The 15942-nt window shown below is 39.9% G+C and overlaps 1 protein-coding gene across 6 annotated transcripts in view; it reads left to right on the forward strand.

The window, feature by feature from the left end:
• The first annotated feature begins 5214 nt into the window (after positions 1 to 5214).
• Positions 5215 to 15942, forward strand: part of DMD (dystrophin) — a 1137330-nt gene continuing 1126602 nt past the window's right edge. For 5 of the 6 annotated variants that reach the window (XM_088068916.1, XM_088068923.1, XM_088068893.1 and 2 more), the window contains exon 1: positions 5216 to 5324. In XM_088068916.1, the coding sequence (XP_087925042.1) occupies positions 5261 to 5324 (64 nt within the window). In that variant the 5' untranslated portion in view covers positions 5216 to 5260. Of the gene's footprint in view, positions 5325 to 15942 lie in introns of all 6 variants that reach the window. The other variant, XM_088068904.1, reaches the window with a different exon arrangement.

A 15942-nucleotide genomic window follows, 5' to 3' on the forward strand; every position in this document is an offset into this window, starting at 1 on the left:
TTAATTTTTATAAATTAGAAATGAGAACTAGATGTCGAAATATCTTTGAGGATAGGGACCAAAACATTTAAGCATTTACTGCACATGACAGCATAAGCCAAAAGATGCCTAATGATAGCTATGAAAATGTAATTAGGCATTACTTCACAGAGTGCTTAAGTCTATGCATGAGGCACTGCTGATTGCCTTTGTAAATATGGTTATGAGTGCTGTAACTGAGAGGTTATTTTGTAACTTTTTAATAGAAGGGCTTTAATACAGGATACATCATCGTGCAATAAATAATTCCTTTTGGCATTTATTTTTATTTAGTTCCAGTTACTTAAAGGCCTTTTTATTAAAGATTCAACATACATTTTTCTCCAGAATTAAGTACACCAAAAATCAAATCTAAAGTAAGCATTTCACAGCACTGTTTTATATGTAAAGCTTTCTAATAAATCTTCAATTTTACAAACATCGTACCAGCAAAAAGAAAGGCAGAAAAAAGGCATAACATGATCCATCACAAGCACATGAGAAAGCCCATGACAAGATTTTGCACTGTTCACCAGCATTTGTGTTCCTGGGAGGTAAGCAGGTCACCAATTTAGTAAGTACTTATCAGGAAATAAGCTTTCAGGTTTTTCAGTGTATTTAGAGTGCTGACTTTCAGTTTTGCTTGAATAGATTATAAAACTAATTCTAAGATGAAACCCAAGCTTTTTAATCAGCTGTGACAAAAGTCTGTATGCAGTTTTGAATAGCACTTCTGAAAGAAGGAAATAAATTACTTCTTTATTTTCAATACCAGTAGAGGCTCATTTTCCATTTAAACCATGTGATTCTTGCATGCTGAGGGAGTTGCCATAAATTAGTTAGGGCAGATGAAGTCTGTAGCATAGCTATGCTTCCTTTTTGCTTCAAAGCCATCATTTTAAAGCATAATTTATCGTATGGAAAGCTTTTATATACTTTTCTGACTGTTTATTCATTTTGATTTATAGAATAATTAAAAGATAATATGAGAATCAAAATCCTACAGAGCTAAGTAAACTGGTTCTAAGATAGGATAGGTCATTTGCTGTGGTTAGCATAAACAACTTCTTTTTTTCAGGGAGGACGGTGTTTTAGTAGACTTTTACAAAACGTTCCCTTACCTAGACAAATCAAGTAGAAGTATTTCTGATGCATCACAAATGGCCTGGCAGAGGCAGAATGTAACATGATCTCCTGGAAAAGGCATGCATGGTTTTGCACATTTTAAAAAAGTTTTGAATCCAGAATGTTAAATTCTCTCCTAAATTTTAGACCTTTCTTGCCAAGGAAAAAGATTACCAACCAAAAAGTTAGGACATCTTCCCATATAATCTTTTGGACTATTTTAATATTTATTAGATTGTTTATATTAATGAAAATTGTAGATAAAGTCTAATTTTGAACAAGCAAATACTTGTTCCAGCTTGTAGTTGACAATAAGCAGCTGTCTCAACATGACCAGCAGCGCATGCCTTTAAATATGCATCTAAAAAAAGATCAGTATATTTAAGTGGATTCAAAGCATACAGATGCCATTAAGGATAGATAATCTATCACTCAGAACATCCAACCTCAGACTCTGATCATGTCTGAGAGTCTATTATTAGGTCAATAATTTGCTGAAATGGTCTTTTAATAATTGTCACCCATTAAAATATTCATCCTAAAATATAATTTTTAACTGAAGGCCTCCCTAATACTTAACCAGCCTCAGCTTTTGATAAAATCTAACCAAATAATTCCAATAACATATATTAAAAACACAGTGTAAGATTTTCCATGCTGACTATAAACTGAGTGAAACTTGTTTTCTGGGACAAGAATTGACTACCAACTGTTGCCAGCTCTTGTTTAGCATCATTGATCCTGACCAAACTCTCTTCCTCATTAAGCAACAAACAGAATGTACCATGTACATTCTACATGAACATATATACACACATATAAGTACATTCACATAGACATAATGCATCCCAGAGAATGACTTTAAAAGTTACATGTCAAATATTCACTCTCAAAACCAGCCAATTACTTTTGTTGCTTGTTCTGTGGTTTTGTTTCGTTTTTTTTTCGTTTAAGCATACAGTATGTTACTAAGTTTTGGGAATAGTAGTTTCCACTGAGGTTTAAAGAAGTGACATATTTCAAAATTCACAGTGTGTTGGATGCAGGATTTGCAGTGCTACAGGCATTGGTGTGATCTAAAAGTCCTCTGCATCTGAGCTTAAAACACACATATACTGTTGCTGAAATCAGGGAGAATTTTCCCCTGAATGCAGGGATTCTACGTGATGAGACAATCACAAACGAATCTCATCACTATTTGGCTGTTGTCTGATGAGGACATTTATTGTGATTTTAGAGGCCTCAATAGAAGACCCTCTTCATAAATAGAATAATTGTTCTGGGAAAGAGGAATATAAAACCTTTTTTTTTCCCTGATTAACATGATGAAATAACTTTATCAAAAGAATGTAATATATGTTGCTCTAGTGTCTTACCTTGATTTGGACTTCAGGAATTTAAATACTTCAGAAAGTATTGTGATTAGATTAGCTTCCTAGAGACCAGATCTGTCTCAAACAAGATTCCTGTTTGTAGGGAAGCAAGACCCTTCAGCAGAAGGATAATAACTGTAATGCAGGAAAAGCAGGGAACTCTTGCTGGAGACTCTCTGAACTCAGCCAACAGTGGTGCTGCAAACATACTTACAAGTGTGTGTAGATATATATATATGTAGGTAGTATTTACAGAACTGGGATGCAAAATTTTTACTTAACCCCAAAACATGAGGTACTGGACACTAAGGGGTTTTGTGCCTTCTCATAAAATCAATCAAATCTATTAAGACTTCTAGCACTGAAGTCCTGCATGCAGACTTGCTGGGTCTTTAAAACAAAGCAGAACAGATTCAGCATTTAAGAATGTGTTCTTAAATGCTGAATATAAGCATATATTCATGTAAGATAGTGTTCTTCCTGTTGTCAAATCCCAGTAATGAGATTTTGGCTACTGATACAGGCAGTCTGGAGTGACAGCTGTCACTCATTAAATTTTTGTCTCTACCCCGATTGACTTCCTTCTATATTGCTGTTATGGAAGAACAGTGGTCACAACCTGGCCAAAACGAGGTTAAATTATCTTCCCTCCATTTTGGCCTCAGGAACAGACAGAATATGAGCTGGAGTAAGAAGAGGGAAGCAGCTATACCGTCTCCCCACATGGGTTTTAAAGACAGAACAGAACGTATGGGAGGCTCTGGATCAGCTGTTGAGAAGTGCATGAATCCATTTTAAATTCTGTAATGCTGTGCATGTTATGGGGGAGGGGAAGGCGTGCGGGAGCTGCCGCCTTCCCCAAAGCACCAGAATGAAAAAACAAGTCAGCTTAAAAAGGAGAGGCAGAGGCCGAGAAACCAAGACATGGGGAGACAGACATGAATTACAGAATGTCTGGATTGCTGTGGGACTGGGAGAATCTAGCTGATAGCTTGGGAAAAACTTGGCAGTGGGCGATAACAGGGTACTAAACAGAATGGTAATATTGGAGGAGAAACTACAGGCACTCCTCACTAGCTGGTGTAACCCAGCCTGCAATTTGATTTTAGACAGGTTTTCTAGCAAGAACCCCTGTGGTGGGAGCCAAAATTGCATCACTGGAAGTTTGTGAGGGTTGGCACACACTAGGGGCAAACAGAGAGAACACAAAATGGGGATATGGACAAAGAAATATGATATCTCTCCCCTGAATAATCCAAGGACAATTTCATGCATTTTCTGAGTAATGCTTTTTTAGTATTTAAGGCTGGCTATACTTCATTCTTTTCCCACTCATTTTGTTGAAGTAATAAATACTGATCATCACAAACCTTAAAAATACTTTTGGAATTATCAGATTATGAAAAAACTCCTCACCTACTTCATCTCTTAAGACTCTTTATGAACAACAGGAGGGCAGAACCCAGCCACAAGACAGCCCCTGTGTGAAGGCTGTGTCCTGCTGCTTCACAAGGGGACAAGCCCCTTCCCTCAGACTCTACCAGCACATGCCTTGCTGCCTGTAAATAGGTTTCCTCTAATTGTTCATTGTCTCTGACCTGGTTTTCTTACCTAGTTCTATTCTGTTTAAATCTCTTATCTTCAAAAGAGTACATTTCTTCTGATATACTCTGGAATACATGAAGAGATGCAAGTCCTTTATCTACACAAACACAAGTGAAGGCATACAACCTTCTACAGCTTAGCCTTAATTTCCTGTTCCTCTATATATGTTTATGAATTATCTATGATTTGGTGTTAAAGCTGAGAAGCAGCTAGGCAACATTTGTATTAAATACACTTCATTGTTGTCCTATAAACTAGCAAAACCAGATGATTCTCTGCTTGTCTGTATTTTAAGAGCTTGGATTTCTCTTGTAAGGAGAACGGGTGTTTAAATACATCCAAGAACTTTTATTTCTCGTGCCTGGTTACTTTCCCCATGAGGTGATGCAATCTGCTTGGGGGCCTGGAGAGATGAGGGAAACAGCATAAAAGGTAAATCTTGAAAGTTGGTGTGGAGAGAAAATTGAGGGGAAAGGAATAATGGTGGGCTGGAGGCAGCCATCCAAATTGACACTTAATGGAAGGTTGCAAGGAAGCAGTGCCAGCGGGAAGCGTTTTGTCCCTTGACTGCAGTGAGAGGGCACAAAGATGCGCCTTTCCTGTATTAAACACAAGAGGAAATGTTTGCCTCTGTCCCGGTTTCATGATGAGGGATTTGAGCAGCCTGCAGGTGCCAACAGGCTGCCGCTCGGGTGGCTTTGGAGCAGTGCCACTGGACGAGGCATTCAGGACCTTCGCCCCTCGGAGGATGAACTAGAAAGGAGGGGGCAGAGGACAAACTCCAGCGAGTTTGTGGTTTGATCCGTGCGGCAGGGCTCCCGCCCCGCGGGGCAGCGAGGGCCGCTCGGGGCCGGGGCGAGGTGCGGACCCTCCCCCGGAGAATCTGGGGCCCCGCCGCCGCCGGGGACAGGGTGGCTCCGTGCCGCCGCCCCCTCGCTGCCGCAGGCGGTGCGCCGGCCCCGGGGGGGGGCCCTGCTCGCCGGCTGCGCCTCTCCATCGACCGCGGGGCGGGGGCCGGAGCCGCGGGGGCCGGAGCCGCCGCCCCGGCGCTATTTCAGGGCGGGCGGCGCCGCTCCACACCTGGCCCGGCCCGCTCCCTCCGCCCTCGCTCCCCCGCCTCCCTCGGCAGCTCCTCGGGCATGGCTGAGCCGGGACGCCTCGGCCCCGCTGATGAGTTCCGCGATGTCATCCGCAGCCGCTCGGGTAGGCACCGCACCGCGCCGCGCTCCCCCCGGGCCGGCCGGGTCACCGCGCAGCCCCAGCGCTCGGCACTTGCACTCACCAGTGCTTGGCGAAATTACTTTTTGTGTTAGCGGAACTTTTCCTTGCTCTGTGCGGCGCAAAAGGGGCTCTGCCGCCGGCTCGCCGGGCGAATCGCGCATCTCGGCGATTTGTCCCAACAAATGAGTGTCACCGTGCGGGTCCCCCGGGTGTCCCCTGCCTTGGGCTGTGCTTGTGCCGCTTGTGTCGGAGGGCAGGTTGTTAAAGCTGTAAAGGGGAGCAGCTGTAACGCTCCCCCAGAGGATAAAGTTTCAGGTGCCTGGGCCTTTTTTAAGTCCTGGAAAGAAACCAAATCCGTGGTAGTAAAGGTATTTATAGACCATTCAGCATTTACTCATTTGCAGTGCAAGTGCATGTGGAGCTACAAGTTAAATAAACTCCTCTCGAGGCTGTATGTGTTTGCCCGGTAAACAAGCCTTAATATAGTGATGTCCTTAGACAGTTAAATGACTTTTTAAAAATGATCTCTCTTGTACTTGTGAAAAACAGCAACAAAGCACTTGTGATGCATTATAGAATACTTAGGGCTGGTATGGAAATTTTACTCTTGAACTGCTTGGGTGGTAGTAAGTAGAACTTATGATTTCTGTGATAAATATTGTCAATGTTGCTTTTACTCTGGTAGTGTAAAGACACTCTTGCACCAGATTTTGGTGCTTTCCCACTGAAGCCTCAGTGATGCAGTTCCTGAAGATCTCCTGTTCTTTTCCTAAAGTTATCACCCTACTGTTTCTTCTCATAATAATTGCTTCTCCTTCAATTTGGCATTTAAAAGGATGGGTATTGCCCGTGGGGTTTAGAAAGTGATGAAAAGTTTATTTTTTTTTTTTTCCCCCCAAAGACCTTATTATGCTTTCTGTGTCACGTCTTTTAGCTGGGTTTCTGCACCATGAGAATATGAAAGAAGTGTCTGGTGAGCTGTCTCCATAATGATTCCTGGTTGTGTTACCTCTTATAGTAGCACATGTTCCCTGTTCCATACTTAGCTCACTTACGGTTTAGGGGCTATAAAATGCAGACTGAGTGCAACACAGAGAAAAGTCCCGTTCATTTAAAGGCTTGCCCTGTTAGTGTGCAATGAAGTATTTGGGTAGCTGCTGATTGGAGATGAGAGAACTTGAAGATTAAAGAAAATATCTTCAGGTCCATGTAATTTTTAGGAAGTGAAGTTGAATGCAGTAACTTTACTGCTAGATGCATACAACTCTGAAGTGAATGCTTTCTTCCCACTTTTTTTCCCTATAGCTAGTAATTACTTTCAATGTTCAGTTTGATTTTCCACTTTAAAAATTCATAATTGAGAACAGACGCTCTCTGAAAAGCTAGACAGGAAATGTTACCTATGCATTTCCTAATTATCCCTTATACTCTGTTTCGCTTGGAAAGTCTGTTTCCAGATCAACTTCAGTGGCAAAATACTAGTTACATCATAGTAAGTGTAAGATCCCAAATGGCTCTAAAATGTTTTTCAAGTTTCCTGCCGTAAAGTAGTGAAAGGATTTAGATGTTACCAGTAGACATGGAGCAAACATTTGTGTTTCTTAATTGGGCACAATTCCCTGATGTATTATCTATGATGAATAAGAAACAGAATCAATTTAACAATCATACAATTGTCCCAGATGTTTATAAGCCTGGAGAGATTAGGAAATTCAATTTCCATGGTAATATTCATCACAGGTACACTTTTTTTTTTGTGGTATACTCCACAGTGATCTCTTACTCTGCTTATCTTTTGTTGTTATTATCCAACTTTGAAACACATTGCTTGAAATCTGACTATGGATTTGGGAAACAGTAATGAACAACAAATTAACACAGCTGTTGGCACAAGCAAACTGAGAAGAACTTGATGGGATGGTGTTTATAAACCTCATGATGGGTTCATTTTGGGTTGGGGTCACAGGTTTCTTACCTGTGACCTAGGTAAGGCATTTCTGGAGTTGGGATTCTTTGTTTGGACACGCATTCTTGAACAAACTTGGCTTGGAAGTTTTAGGAGGGGTTCTCAAGAGTGAAATGCTGGCACGGCATAATCATAAACACACCTGAACTCTGCAGTGATGGTGAGGAAACTAAATTGTTCTCCGTGGGCACCTTCTAGGTCTGCAGAAAAGATTTTTGGGACCCAGGAAGGAAGGTCTTGGTGATTGAATGTGCAGATAGTATAGCAAGCTTATGGAGATTTAAGGCACCAGGTACTGGATGGGCTTTAAAATAGATTGTATCCCACTTGTTTTTCACTGTATTTATATTAATTCCATGCTTCAGGAGTCTTCTGCTTTCTGACAGCTCCTGGATAGGAAGTTTGGCCTTTAGCAGGTGCAGGTCTTGTCTTCCCATGAAAGCTGAGGAAAGATAGGATAGAATAGGTTGCTGTATTTTTCATATAAAACTATTCTATACTTGCAGATTTAATGTCATAGTCAAAAGCTCATACCACCAATATTTGATTAAGATGAATGGTTGATGCAGATAGCATTAATTTGGGCATCCTGCTGTCAGTTCTAAGTAAAATGATTAAAAAAAAAGTAATGAGGATTCACTTTATGTAAGGACAAAGTTTTAAAGTTTGTTAGAACAATTTACAGGAAAGCAGGCTCTGTCAAATATCCTTTATGTACAAATTTTATTGATCAAGTGATTTCTTGCAGTATGTTACAACACACACACAAAGAGCACTAGCAGTAAAATACCTTCTAAATTGTTTAAAACACACAAAACAGTTATATGGCAGAAGTTACCATCAGGGAATTGTAACAAAATTGTGTTTTCCTTGTAGCGTCTCTGTGGGGATAATTTCAAGCTCTGACACTCACACAGAATGGCTTGAGTTGCCTGAGCTTTGAAGAGGATTCACACATGTGCAGAGTTTAGGAGTGAGGAATGTAAACTGTGCAGCCAGAGAGAGGGAAGAATTTAGTGGCCACTGCAGGGACCCTCTTTAGCATGTCCTCGTCATGAGATGACATAGGGAAATGGGTGTAGGAAAATTTATTTTTGACTCTTGTATATGGCATGGCTGATTCTACTATAGGCAATGTGTTGGAAAATATCCACAAAACCTGAAATCCAAAGGGAATGTCTATGCAGCTTAGCCAATAATTTCTTTTTTAAGTCATTTATGATATGTTGCAGAAGTCACTTTATTACTTTAAGTATATTCATGGCCAGAAAATCCTGGATGCTGAATGCCTCCTAGGGGAGGGAGCAATAAGGAAAGAGAAGTCAAAGCTAATAAATTTATTTAAAACATGTAATATCTTGCACAGAGAAGATGGTTAACCTCTGGGGATAGATCCTCCATATCTAGAGGTGTTAGGTCCAGCATTTAGTATTTTTTTGTAAGGCTAGCTTTATTGAAATGGGGGTTACTGGATTCAGCATGCAAGAGCCTGTTGTAAAATGTCAGTCCAGTCATTTATCTTATGGTCCCTTCTGGCCACAATGGTGTTCATTTGTGTCTTCCTGCCTCTTCAGTTTAATGGTTCCCATCTAAATTGAGCCTTCCCCAGACCTGATGGACTACCCTGCTTCTTTCTGGTGCAAGACTGAGGCTGAGCATACTTCTTTTGCCCTGTGCAGGGGCATTGGCAACTAAAATACCAGTGTTAAACCAGAATCCATCCAGGTCTTGAGCTAAGATTGCTCCAGAGAGCTGTTCAGATAGTAGTAGCAAAAAGATGATGTAAAACAACTGCAAATGTGAATGCTACAAGCTACTGTCACTTTCCAAACCACTCATAAACATGCCAGTTTAGTAAGTGTGGATCTGTAATGTACTGTACTTGATGTCATGTTTGTTGTGTGCATGGAGACCATGCCTTGGGAAATGGATGTTGCAGAGCTTAATAAAACTTATCTTTGTGATTTGGTTTCTCTGAAGAAGGTGTGGTTTCCATTTCTCAGTATGTCTTTCCTAGCTGTACAGTTAAATAGCGCCATCAGGTCTCAAATGCATTTGCATGCTTGCTATGTTGAAAAAATTAAAAAAAAAAAAAAACAGTAAATGCAATCCAAAGCTGAGAGCAAGTGATTTTATGTAGTAAAAAGAAATCTGCATGCCATAAATACTCTTTTATAAATTTAATGAAGATTTAGATTTTATTACTGTTTCAGAACTTAGTAACTGTAGTCATGATTAGCAGCACAAAGCCCTCTAATTTCTTCAGTTCATGTGCAGCCTTCAGAAAAGTGCTTAAGACCTCATTTGTTCTTAACTTATAGCACAAAATTATGCAGATCTGGAGTAAGCTGCTGTTTTAACTTGATGACTGCTTAGAAAATTGACATAGGGTTTGAGTGAGGACTTTATCTCACCCACATTGCTTTCTGTTGAGTTGCATGACTTGGAGTTCTGACTAGAACACAACTGTTTTGTTCTTTATGCACAGCATAACAAAGCAATTATTAGGAATTGGCACTAAGCAGCATTAACTGAGTTTCCAGAATGTATGCTTGCTTTACTTTTGTACTTAAATGCCATTAAAAGGTAAAGCTACAACATGTAGTGGTGATAAAAGCAGTTAAATAGACTTATAATAGTGGTTCTCCTTTTTTTCTCTTTGCTCCCTCTGTCCTCCCCAAGCTTCATTGATGTGTAAGCTGTAGGTGACCAGAACAGTTAGTGCGTATTCCAAGCTGGATAATTTGAGTGGGTTCTTCTCCCCCCTTCTCCCTCAAGCATCCAGAGACCTGAGAGAGTTCCCTGGGTTGCTCAGTGCACAGGGAACAGCACAGGATGTGCTCTGCCTGTTTGGCTGAAGTCGCCAAACTTCGGGGGGATGCTAGCACTACTTCTGAGAAGGCAAACCGAATCGACAACTGTATCTGCATAACAAAGTCTGTACCGTGAATCCCAGGGGATTGCCGATGAGAGGAGCCTCCTCTGGCAGCAGGGCTCTGCTGAGCTCTGCAGTGCTCCCCTGCCGGGGATGCTGGCATGCCCGGGGCTGGCACCGAGCGCTCCCTGTGCCCCGGGACACCTGCTGCTGCCAGGGGTGCCTCGGCATTCCCGGGACACTGCTGGCACAGAGCAGGTAAGCGATAGCCGGGTTAGCCCAGCTCTGCTGGCTGCTGCTGTGGCATCTCTGCCCCAGCTGCAGAGCCTTTCAGAAATAAAAGGAATGAATGCCTTCCCGGCTGCTGAGGTGGGGACCTGGCTCTGATGGATCACAGCCAGGGGAGACTCGTACGTGCTGATTCTATTCCTGAAGTGCAGCATGTGGCAGGAATGGGGGCTCTTGGCCAAAAAGGCTTTAGGGGATGAGTGAAGCTACTGCAATAAGGTAGATACAGGGTCACGCTCATAAGGCTAATGCATGTGTCAGAATAAATATCTTATTTATACATAAATATTTTACATACAAGATTTGGATGGATATACTTTCATATTGCTTAAAGGAAAAAAAAAGGCAACAAATCTCTGCTGATGAAACAGAATCAAAATGTGGATATAAACTGTTCAGACTAATTCCTGGCCTTGCCAGTTCATCCATGGTTTTGTAGGACACTTGTAGCTTGCAAAGTGGGACAAAAGCTGCTAGTGACGTGGTAGTAATACCCTCCTGTACTTCATCCCACTCCAGGACATAAATTAGCTGGATCTAATAAGCAGAATAACCTAGACATTTTTTGTAATGTTTACAGTCACCGCATGCAAAGGTGTCTGTGTAGAAGACTATTTTTAAATATGTGGTTTAGATGGGAAAATAATTTCATCACTGAAATAATTTTTTTCTTGAGTTCAGGGCTTCATTATGTGCTTTATTGTACTCAAATCGATCTTTTTTTTTTTCCCAGATAAAATTAGATTACGTATGTTTCTCCTGCTGAAATTAAGTTTTAATCTTGTTTTGGTTTTCTTTTATTTTGAGGTATTTCCATTATTTCTATTATACTTGACAGGCTGCATATCTTTTTATCAGAATGAGGACCTAGCCATTCACTACATAATCTGCTCATTGTGGTGTAGCAGATACCTAACTGTAGGACAAAAAATTGACTTTTGGGTAGTTATGTAGATTTTTTTCTGCACCTATTTAAGGATTTAAAAAGCATGGGATCTGGTATGTTCAGAAGTGCTGATCACGTGCAGCTTTTGTTACTTAGTGATTTCAGTCTGAACAGAGCTGGAGGGGATGAAAATCACTCTGAAAGGTATTACCAAAATGTCTCAAAACCTGTTAAGTAGTAGTCTGTGATCAAAAGTAAACATTTTTTTTTTTTCATTTTAATTGTAAAAGATCATCCAAATAGCAGTTTATTTAAGATACTAAATTTAATAGCTTGCTCTTTAAATATGTTTTTAATTGTCTGCCTTCTGTATACTGTTGCCTTGACAACAGTATTTTTGTATGTTAAGGAGTTCTGATATTTGAAATGTAGATCTAAAGAAATACTATTTATGTGTTTAAACTAGCTTTAGATCTGCAGCATCTGTAAACAATTATCATTTTATCTGGTTGAATGCGAGTGTGTTGGTTGTGTACTGTAGCTGATTCTGTCATGTGGATAAGTGCTCACATCTTGTCATTAACTGTATACCCACTGCATGTTAAAGGCAGTGGATTTATTTTTATTAAAGTGATCTCCTGCAATATGAATCTCTATTTGGCAGAATTTAATTCAACACTTTTTATTTCTCTCCTTTTAAGTCAAGAGTAATTCACTGACTTGAATTAAGTGATGACTTGTTCGTAGTTATCAGTTGGGGGGGAAAGCCCTACCCTAGCATTAGGTAATTTTGGAGTAGAGCTAAAATTTCTCCTGCCATGGTACCAGTGTCTCCCTGTGGTGCCCCATCCATTGTTGAATTTCTGCAACTACTTTGAAAAAAGTCCCACCTCTTATATCTGGAACTCTATGAGCAATGTGCTGCTTTGCGTTACCTGGAAAATATTATACTGAATGTCAAGGTTAGTTTTTTGCTGTCCTTATCCTGTGTGATTGGTATCAAGAACACAATGTGATTGAATTATGCTGCAGGATGCAATCAGATACCATAAATAGTATTATCTACAAAGAGTCTTGGAAGTGGTTGCTGGACTGCTTTTAAAAAATACTTTGGCTTGGCTGTTGAAGCCATAGATTGGATCCTAATTTTGAAATATCAACCTGTTTATTAGAGAGATAATACACTGTAGAACTAATTTATTGTTTAGAAGGATGGTTGGATTGTAAAGAAATATATACATGAACTAAAGCAAGTTTGTTGTTTGTAGCTTTCAAAAGCTGCTTTTACCTTTGTTCAGCCATTGTATGAAGTCCTTATCGAAGAGGAAGTGCACTAATCAAACTATTTAGGATGTTTGCCCTGGTTAGAAATTTTTATTTCCACCTTGTTGCACAAGGAGGAAAAAAAAAAAAAAGTGCAATATATATATCAACCTCTGCCCAAACACTTAGTTTTTCTACCCAAGTTTGACATAATCATATGGGGGAGGAGGACCTGTAAAGAAAGTTCATCCAGAAGTTTTCACTAAGTCACAATGGTCCCAAATAAGCTTCCTGCAAAGATTGTCTGGTAATGCATTAACAAGTAATCATTGAAGCAAAACTGTTATTTAACTATGATTTAATAATTATATCATGTTAACTTTTTGCTTGATGGTGGAGTCTGTTCTCGTTTTCTCTATTGTCAAGGAAAACTTGCTGTTGTGGTGTTTGAAATTTATCAGAGTGTTTACCAATAGATTTATATGACATTTTCACTTTGTCAATGGAAATAGACTAGCACAATAAAGGTTGTGTAATAAATTTATTTGCAATAGTATTTCTGTTCTTGGTGGCCCACATCTGCCATGAGCCATCTTCAGGAACTGGCTTCAGCCTTGAAGATAGCCTTTAAAGAGTGAAGTATAATCTTCTACACTTATGACCTAAATCTATTTCTTTAGTCCCAAGTGTGCCTTCTGACTGGAGGGGCATCCTATCTTTAGTTTATCTAGCATCACAGTAATCACACATGTTCCTGAAAAAAAGTAGCAGCTGGGAAAACAGAATCTTCTCTACAGCACTTTTGTTTCTGTGTTGTTTTTTTCCCCACACAATAATTAAGCTAATTCAATTAGGTTTTGTATGATCTTTCCCCTTTTATCTCAAGTGTAATGATTTGCTGAACACTAGAGGGAAATAACTAAGGATTTGCAGTGTGCACTTGCAAAATATTCTTCAGCTGAATGCTGGCTGCCTTCTCAGAATGATTTCTGGTTGTTGTGGATTTAAACAATTATCATCTCATTATCTTGAAACTCTGCAAAAGTCACTGGTCCCTAATTTGCTGGAAATGTTGGTATGCTGTGGAAGATGTGTGAAACTGGAGAGGACTTGCTGCTTGTTTGGGATTCTTTCCCCATGGGTTCCTGCACCCAACAGATGGGTGAAGGAAACTTCTACTGTGTGAAGAAACTTTTTGGTTTGCTTCCCAATCCATATTGGACTTGCAAAATTTATGTTAATTCAGTCATGTTTTTTCCTTCCTCTTTGTTCTGCTACTGGCTGGTGACAGCAATAATGACAGTAGTGCTGGAGGATGCCCTGTCCTCTGGGATGATGGCTGTTTTTTCATAGCTATAACATGATCAGTAGTGCAGGAAAGAGCTGCAGATTGAGGGCTGGTGTCACTGCACCAAAATTTGGTATCTTTTCATCATCTGCATGCTGGCTTGATCAGACTGAGTGTGTAACCTGAGGCTGCTTCTCTTAAGGTGAGTTCATACAGGTCCAGACTTCGAAAGCAGTCAAGGGAGAATTGAGATAAATAAAAGAAATACTAAGTACCAATTAGATATAATGACCTACAGTAAAAATTCCTAAACTTTCCCTGCCACCCTTGGGGGGGGAGAAAATCCCAATAAACTTTTTTGTTCGAATGTCACCAGAAGGGTAAAAGTGATGGTCCTTGGGCAGTCTTTTCCCTTTCTGCTGAGTTACTCCAATGACCTTGTCTAGAACTGTGGTCTGTGGATTCCAACCAGAGAAGTGAGTCCACAAATGGAGTGATTTGCATGGCAGAATAGAAAATTAATTCATCATGATGATTGCCATTTGGCTGATAGTTAAACAGAGGCATAGATAATACTAATGCATTCTTCCTGCAAGACTAAGTCAATTAAACCCCATGCAGCTGAGACAGATCCCTTTTCATCAAGATTTCTTTCAAGGCTCACGTGACTTCCTCCACATAATAAATTAGCAACTGGGAATGGAATACCAAAGTCAGTTTCATTCTTCAAACTCTTAATATAAACTCCTGCAGGATACTTCGGGGAAAAAATCAACTACAGTATTTTTTTTTTTTTTCCCTCCTTAGAAATTGTCTCTTAAAAAAAAAATCCCCTGAATGACTCATTTAGACTTATGCAAAATATTCTGCTGGAAAGTTCTTAGTGATGTGGTATGTCAGGATTTCAATCTTCTGTTGTGGGAAAGAAGAGGAGGTATGGTGCATAGACATGACTACTGAAGTCAAATAACTAATTCATATTCAAAACATAAGCAGTCACCAGGAAGACTTTAAATCTTCTGCAAATCTAGAGTAGTTTAAAAGATCCAGAGCTTATAATTAAGTACTGGATTTTTGTGGCTAGGCTCTTTAAAACAAGTATTTCTGCTTAATTAATATTAACAATACTTTTCATCTCTTGTAACTGCTGCAGTTTGAATAATAATTCCAAGTTTTAAACTATTAACTTCCTGAAATTATTTTGCACATTATTCATTGCATTGGTTATAATAAAGGGAGATTCCTAAGTATCAATCTGAATAAACACTGGAGTTCTAAGTTTGTTATGAAAGACGAATTTAATACTTGTTCCAAAATGTTAGGATGCTAAATTGCATCAGGCAATATCAATCAAACTGCAGAGGTATAATATTTAAAACTTGTGCTTTGTCTTTTGTGAGTACCTCTTTCACAGATAGCAATGAACTATAGGATCAAGGAGAAGTTTATACAGCTTGCTGAAGTTGCTGATGCCCTAAGTGAAGTTACAACTTGGGCACAGGTTCTCTTTATCAGAGACTGAGACATGTGCAGCTACCAGCAGCCTGAACTGCAGGCTGGGCTAACCTGATGTGTAGAGTCCTAATTGCTAGACAGTGATCCCAAAATAAGCTGTTGGCAATTCTGGAAGTGGAGTACCATGTGAACAATCCTGTAGCATAAAAGAGAGTTTGGGATGTGGTAGTTCTCAAGTGACTGAGAGTAGTGGGTGGTGGGGTTTTCTAGTCAGTGGGATCCTTGTAGAAAAGGGAGAGGCTGGCTTGCTTGTTACAAATGTTCTGGCTGTGGTTCCCTGCCAGAGCAGTGTTAACAAAGGAGAGATGAAGACCCAAAATAGACAAATGTATTCCCTGTAAATAACACCATGAATGTGTGATAGATAGTGCTACTGTTGGAATGCTGCATTAGTGTAAAAAAAGTTCTGAAGATAGAACTGTAATATTGCTAGGATGGCTATATTCTATGTACTCCTAACTAGACAGGTAGAAAACTTGTGAAGAAAAAGGCACAGTATCTTAAAATGTAAATTAATAG

This window comes from Pseudopodoces humilis, chromosome 2, assembly GCF_049639895.1.
Source record: "Pseudopodoces humilis isolate 2021_Gansu_Grassland_sample_001 chromosome 2, ASM4963989v1, whole genome shotgun sequence".
Classification (NCBI taxonomy): domain Eukaryota; kingdom Metazoa; phylum Chordata; class Aves; order Passeriformes; family Paridae; genus Pseudopodoces; species Pseudopodoces humilis.